This window comes from Phalaenopsis equestris, unplaced genomic scaffold (assembly GCF_001263595.1).
Source record: "Phalaenopsis equestris unplaced genomic scaffold, ASM126359v1 Scaffold000330, whole genome shotgun sequence".
In the NCBI taxonomy this organism is placed as follows: domain Eukaryota; kingdom Viridiplantae; phylum Streptophyta; class Magnoliopsida; order Asparagales; family Orchidaceae; genus Phalaenopsis; species Phalaenopsis equestris.
In genome coordinates, this window is record NW_018164772.1 from 878637 (window position 1) to 886103 (window position 7467).

General features: G+C 35.2%; 1 protein-coding gene across 1 annotated transcript in view; it reads right to left on the reverse strand.

The window, feature by feature from the left end:
- LOC110025774 (nucleolin-like) overlaps positions 1 to 5197 on the reverse strand; it is a 20849-nt gene extending 15652 nt beyond the window's left edge. The window contains exons 1-6 of the mRNA XM_020726426.1: positions 5081 to 5197; positions 4742 to 5012; positions 3740 to 4659; positions 3400 to 3489; positions 3066 to 3308; positions 2751 to 2972 (exon numbers count right to left, since the gene is read on the reverse strand). Coding sequence (XP_020582085.1) covers positions 2751 to 2972; positions 3066 to 3308; positions 3400 to 3489; positions 3740 to 4659; positions 4742 to 4994 — 1728 coding nt within the window. The 5' untranslated portion in view covers positions 4995 to 5012; positions 5081 to 5197. The remainder of the gene's footprint in view (positions 1 to 2750; positions 2973 to 3065; positions 3309 to 3399; positions 3490 to 3739; positions 4660 to 4741; positions 5013 to 5080) is intronic.
- Between the last annotated feature and the right edge of the window lie 2270 nt (positions 5198 to 7467).

Genomic DNA, 7467 nt, shown 5'->3' on the forward strand with positions numbered 1-7467 from the left:
GGTCAATTTTTCACAATCAGCTGTTTTCCAGACGCGTTAACCAAACAGCCAAACAACTTATCCGGATCAGCTGGTCATCAGCAGATTATCAGGATAAGCTGCTTATCAGCAGAAGCTGGATAAGCTGCAGCTGCCCCAAACAGACCCTAAGTCTTCTAAATCATTCTAGAATTTATCTTTAGAAGCTATATCTAAACCTACTTGAGGAGTATAAGCACTCATAATATTAAAAATCTTAATACCAACAATAATCTTAAGAACTATAATTCTATCTCCAATTTTATTGATTTTTATAACATTATCTTTCAAACTCTTATCTATAATTATGCCACCATTTCTAATGCAACTCTTACCTAAGTACTGAAGTTTAAAACCTAAGTTATCATAATCCTTAGCGATTTCTCCAACTCATTAATTTCTTAAATACATAAGATATTTATCTTTCTATAAATCATAATATCAATTAATTCCATTAATTTATTTGTGAGTGTACATATATTCCAAGATCATATCATAATTTAGTGTCATGAACTAACTTTTTTATCTGAATCCATCAGTAATGTGGGGACTCTTGTTTATTTGAAACTACACCCGGACACCAGTATAGCGGCCCTTGCACACTTTTCACAATATTCAGGCTATAAAGCGCTCGCTTCCAGGTGACACCCTAGCATTTACAAAATAATCAAAAGGATTCATGTCATGATTTTTCGACAAATTTACACTGACTATTGACTACCTAACGAAACCCTCCACTTTCACATCCAGGGCTTGGGACCCAACAATTGCAGTTAACTCTATTCTCCTCTCTGCTTAAAATTCACCCACAAACTTTATGCCCACATGAAAACAATCATCCATCAATTCTCTCCCCTAGCAAAGCATCACTCATCAACTAGAACTCACATATCTCCCAAGTTCTAGCTCACATCTCTCCTCCGCTCAAACTACGTCTTCCCACGCATTTTCATTCTCAGTTTATGGTCATTTTGTGTTATTTCTCTGGATTAATCTAATAATAACCTCTGAGTCATTTTATGTGTGATTCCGATGTTAATTCTCAAATAATGATAAGTTCATAATCACTTCATTTTCAGGCAAAACAAGTTTACACTTTGGGCAGCATTCAGTGAGAATAAAGCAAAATGAAGTTTCACAAAACCAAACCCTAAAAAATTGGGATAATGCTAACAAAAATGATGGTGTGTTGTATTCTTAAATCTTATCTTAAACAAAACTTTAAATTAACTACTGAACATCCTAGCTTTGACTGCAGCATTTTCTGCAATCAACATTACATCAAGTTCAACTCTCCCTCGTGGCCTTAACCTCAGCCAAATGCAACTTGATTATGATAAACTTGATTATTAAATAGATCATCACATTCTTTACTTGGATATAAAAACAAAAGGATATTAACATAAATAGCAAATTAAACTAAGGTCTTTCCATACATTTAACAGCCAAAACCTTATATTTACACATTTTCTGCAATCAACATAACACATCAAGTTCAGTTCTCCCTGTCACCTTACTTTCAACCAAAAGCAACTTCATTATGATAAAGTGAATGCCAGTAGATCATCACATTCTTTACTTGGATATAAAAACATAAGGATATTTACATAAATAACAAATTAAGCTATGGTCTTTACATATCTGACAGCCAAAACCTAATATTTACTTATATAACACATAAATTCTCTTTAACACCTCAAAATTAAACTTCTGTTAACTCTATTCCCCTCTCCACTTAAAATTCACCCACGAACTTCATGCCCACATGAAAACAATCATCCATCCATCAATTCTCTCCCATAGCAAAGCACCACTCACCAACTGGAACTCACATATCTCCTGAGTTCTTCTAGCTCATATCTCTCCTCCGTTCAAACTAGGTCTCCCCATGCATTTCATTCTCAGTTTATGGTCATTTTGTGTTATTTCTTTGGATTAATCTTATAATAACCTCTGATTCATTTTATGGGTGATTCTGACGTTGATTCTCAAATATTGGTAAGTTTATAATAACTTCATTTTCAGCCAAAATTTCAAAGTTTGGTTCAAGAGATTCCATGATTCCCACTTTGCTTTACTTGGCCATTTTTATTAACTTCCGCTTTGTTTGGATTGGTATGCAAAATTTTTAGAACTTGATTATTAATGAATGTCGAAGTTTAATTTTATTTTGGTGAACTTTTAGTTATTTCTGAAATTTTGCAATAAAAGTGATTAATTCCTTTTTTTCATGCTCTTCCAAAATTCAAATTTTCCAACAGTGGCCCTTCAGAGCTTTCTTCTTCCAATCAAAATATTTGCTTCCGAGTTTGAGTAATTTTTAGTTGATTTGCTTTTTTTCCTCCACTTAAGGTTTTTAGATACATTAGCTTAAAATATCAAGTAGAGAAATTACTATCATGGTGCATATCATACGTGATAACCTCAATTATCTTATTACAATTTTATATTAACCACAAAAGGCCTTTGGACAGGATTGAGTAGTATTTTAACGCAAGTTCAAAAGCAATTTGAAACAAAGAGGGGTACAAAATTAAAGGAGGTAAGTAAATAAAAATTAAGCTTTGAACGTTAGATATATAAATACTATAGCTCAAATAGCTCTCTGTATGTAAATGCATCAAACAAAAATTACACTGCTCATGGGAAAAAGCTCAAAGCTAAATTATGATTCAACAACTGAAAGATAAAGGCCACAATTTTTAAAGAAAAAACAAATAAAAATAAACTACCTTAGATTTTCCATCACCCAATTCAGAGTCATTAATACCCTCAACACATGCTACAGCTGCTTCATGGTTAGTGAAGTTTACAAACCCAAAATCCTTCCGTTTGGCAGTAGACATGTTCCGGGCAAGGACCACCCGTTCAATCTCTCCAAAACTTTTAAAATGCTCCTTCACCTGATCCTCATCCCAATATGGTGGTAGCCCGTCAATAAACACTGATTTCACCTGTATCAAATAGGGAAAACAGACTGATAACTCGAGCAAAGATTTGGATAGTTCTAGAAGATAATGAAAGCTCATCAGTTAAAATATTAGAACCTGTGCCATGACTTCTGGGTCAGGTTCTCGTAGTGGCTCACCAAAAGCTACTTTTGCTGTCCTTTCAGCATGGCCAAAAATCACATCTGGCTTCTGGAGCCTTTTGTAAGCAGCCATTGCATCTGCATGGCAAGCAAATTCAAGGAAGGCAAAGCCCCTGCTCAATCCTTCATTTTGTGTGTCTGCAACCAGTGTTATACTCTCAACTGAATCTATGCCATAGTCCTTTAGCTTGCGCTTTACCTAATCGTATGTGAAATTAGATTATGAATCATTGGCATTACAATTAACAGTAAAATTCAAAGGCAAAAAGCAGTAGGAATGAAGGACATACTGCGTCTTTAGTCCAAGTATTGCAAATATTCCCTAAGAAGAGAGTGTCATTATCTTCACTAGGCGCAATGCCGCAGCGCTTTCCACGTATCTGAAGAATAATACACCAATCATAAATTATAAAAGAAGAACTAACCCAAAATCTGTAATGAGGAGACATAAATTAACAAAATTTTCCAACTGAAATCCAAATATTATTATTGACAATATAGCACAACAACTTATTAAAACACTTCACAAAAGCTTGCACATTAATATTGTCAGGTTGTCAATAATTAATAATATGATAAAATATGTGCAAAGTACGATGCAAAATATATATATATATGTGCTAATCTTACCAAAGGGTTTTTCATCTGTTCAAGAGCACGGGCTACCTGTTCCTTGCTAGCAAACTTAACAAAAGCAAAGCCCTTGTTTTTGTTGGTAGCAAAGTCTTTGTGCAACCGCACCTCAACAACTTCACCAACCTTTTCAAATGCCTTCCTCAAATCATCCTCCACAGCATCCCGATCCAGACCTCCAACAAAAATCTCCTGTTCCTTTTTCATCTTTCTTGCTTTGGCCATATCAGAAATTTGAATCTTCTCCTCCTCCTCAAGCTTGGGGCCTTCTTCATCATCCCTCACACCTTCCACACCCTCTCCTTCAACTTCACCTTCTCCTGCCTCTACTGATGGAAACTCCTCACCAGTTCCCCTTAAGTTATCCCGCCCTATTGCTTCATCCATCTGCTGGTCCTCATAAGCGTTCTTTTCACTTCTACCATCTGATTCGTCATTTTGACCTTCACTAATACGTGTACCACCTTTGACATGTGGGTAAGTCGTATTTACATCATTTACTTCTGGAATAGCTTCAAGCTCATCATTTTTTGTTATACTACTTTCTAGTTTGATCTCTATAACAGCCTCCTCAAGTGCTTCATCTGCATCAGTTTTAGAATCCATCTGTTCAATCTCTGGCCCTACCACAGAAATCACTAAATCCTCTTCCTCATACTTCTTATCAGAGGTAACATCAAGCCTTGGCAACTCTTCCTGCAAAATAGCAGTAGTGCCAAACTGCAGCCCCTCCTTAGCATTTTCCTTAATCTCTTCCCCTTCTATTTTAGCAACAGGTTCTTCCATAGTTTCCTTCTCTTTGGGGAAGGAAGAATCGGCTAACTTCCCACTCAGCGGTGACTTCGCTTTGGCACGGACCTTTTTCTCAAGTGATTTCTCCGGAACTTCCACAGAAGTCTCCATTTCTTTAGCGTCAACTAAAAAGCAAGTTAGAAAATGATAATCTAGGGTGTGCATGCAAACACTAGCCAGCGGTGACATAAAGAAAGGATACCACACCTTCAGAGTCAGTGACAGCAGCAGCAACCACCGCGTTGGCCTTAGAGGCATCGACAACCTCGGCAGCCGCTGCAGCTTTCGTTGCCGACTGCTTACCCCTGGCCCCCTTCGTCCCCGATGTTTTCGGTGTCGGCTTCAGCGCGGATTTTTGTGTCGATTCCGGGGTTTTCTCCACAGCGGCCAACTCCTTCTTAGCTTGCGCCGCCTTCTTCCCAGGGCCAGATTTAGGGGAGTCCGTCTTTCGCGTCCTCATCTTCAGCGCTGGAAAACCCTAATGGCTCCTGAATAATGGTTTTCCTTATCACAATAATAAATAATCGAAGATGATGCAACGCATACCTGTGTCGAACCAAGGAATGGAACTGAGAACTTGAAAGAGTTGCCGATCCTGAAAACACGGCAAATACCGAGTAGGGTTTTGTTCACGGAATATCGAGTAGGGTTTTCTTCACGGAGTTGTTATGCAACTCTTGGGCGAAGTCGGGAAATTGCGTCGTAAAATATCGATTCTTTTTCTGTTTTTAATACTGAACGACTGATATAAAAAACAATGGGCGTCTGGGATCAGTTTCTATTTTTAAATATTTTAATTTAGTTTGCTTTTATTTTATTTTTTTTACTTATCATAAAATACAAAAAATATTTGCTATTCTTATACTTTTTAACTTTTTAAATAAAAATAAAAATTATATTTATTATTCATTTGAAATTTTTAAAAATAAAAATTTAAAAATATCACTTTTTTATAAATTTATTTAAAGAAATATAATATTGAAATAGATAATATTCTTATTATTTTTTTTAAATATAATATGTACACTATTAAGAAAATTTGACAAATAATTTGAATATTTAATCGAAAAAGATTACAAGAATAATATTGAATCCAAAAATGTCTCTTGAATCACGTATCTAAGGAATCGAGCGTTGAAATCACGAGAGGAATAGAGAGAAAGAGAAATATTATGCACAGTAATATAAGTTATGAGGAAATAAATTCAATGGTCATTCCTTAAAAAAATGACTTAATATTTATCTATCATAGGAGTATCTAGTAAGTTATATGTTTGTCTCTATCTTAATAGAGACATTACAAGTAATTATTGCTCATTTAAATATTTATAACTCACTCCAAAGCTCTTTAATATTTATAGCTAATGTTGGCACAATTTTATATTCATAACTTTTTGATAAGGACATTTAATAGTCCGCTGATATTATCATTCGGTCGTCTGAGAATCGTTCGGTCGGCTGAGAAATCTTCGATCAATTGGAAGGTTTTTGGTCGACTAGAAAGTCTTTTCATAACTTTTTGATAAGGACATTTAATAGTCCGCTAATATTATCATTCGGTTGTCTGAGAATCGTTCGGTCGGCTGAGAAGTCTTCGACCAATTGGAAGGTTTTTGGTCAACTAGAAAGTCTTCAGTCAAATTTTGCGAGATAATCCTTAGTAGAGGTCTTCTTGTTGTTAGGATGAAATTGGTCAGTCAGGCAAAGGTTGTATAACCGTAAACTAACAGTCAGCTCTCCTTCGATAAGGAGCCTTCTCAGATAATTGAAAATATATTTAAGAGGGTGTCCTTTATCCATCTTTTCGAAGAAGTCTCGGATTAGGTGCCACACAGTCTTTCGTTCGACTATGCTTTCGTTCAGTCAGCCCATAGTTATGACAGAAGGAAATTGTCTGTCTTTTTCACTTTCCTAATGCAATCCTTTAATGTCTATTCAGTAGGATCTGTCGAATTTCGTTAAGATTCACGCTATCACATTTTTTATGTACATATTTAATTTCTCGATTATCTTTTTTCATAAAAGCAATAATTGTGATCAAATTAAGATAATTAAATACAAAAATTAACTTATTTATTATATAATAAATACTTCTAATAATTAAACTCCCTAGATTTTTGTGCTCACGTTCCCTCTAAATAGTGGAACTTTTTCATCACAATTTCTAAAACTTTCAGCCAATTTTTAACATAAACAGGTGATGGCGAGTGGTAAGAAACCTGTGAGTAAGGAAGTCATGTTGAAAGCTTTCATGCTTTCAACTCAAAAACTCTGTCATCCCGTTGCAGAGAAGAAGAAGAAACCCGATAGTTTTCGGCTTATACTAAAGAAGAATCGCGTAGATAAGGGTTGATCGACTACAAAGAACTTGAAGGGCAAAAGGATGGCCGATTAAACCAAAATGGCCAGAAAAAGTGAGTTAAATAGAGGGAACGAAGTTGTTCAAGAAATAGTACAAAAGAAACAAATGATTGAGGAGATAGTAGAGTTGTCTGACTCGTTGCCGCTCCGTGAGATGGAGGGAGGGACAGACATGCACGCCACTAGTGCAACGTCCTTTCCTCTTGAACTTATTCGTTAGCAGTCAGCTCAACGGTAGTATTAAGGGTGTAAACGAGCTGATATTGAGCGAGCTCAAGCTTGACTCGTGTTTGACTTGTTAAAAATATAACTTTTTGTGTTCGACACGTTTATATATTGAGCTCAAAAAATTTGTTCGTGTTTGGCTCGTTTGATTATCGAGCAGATTACGAGCAACAACTCATTTTGATAGCCCTAGTCACACAACTATAGGATGTTAATATAGGGGTGAGATTTAAATTTTAATATTTATATTAAAATATTCATTTAAATAGAATTTTAATTTATTTTTATTATAATTTTTAAATTAATCATTTTAATGGATTATATATATATATATATATATATATATA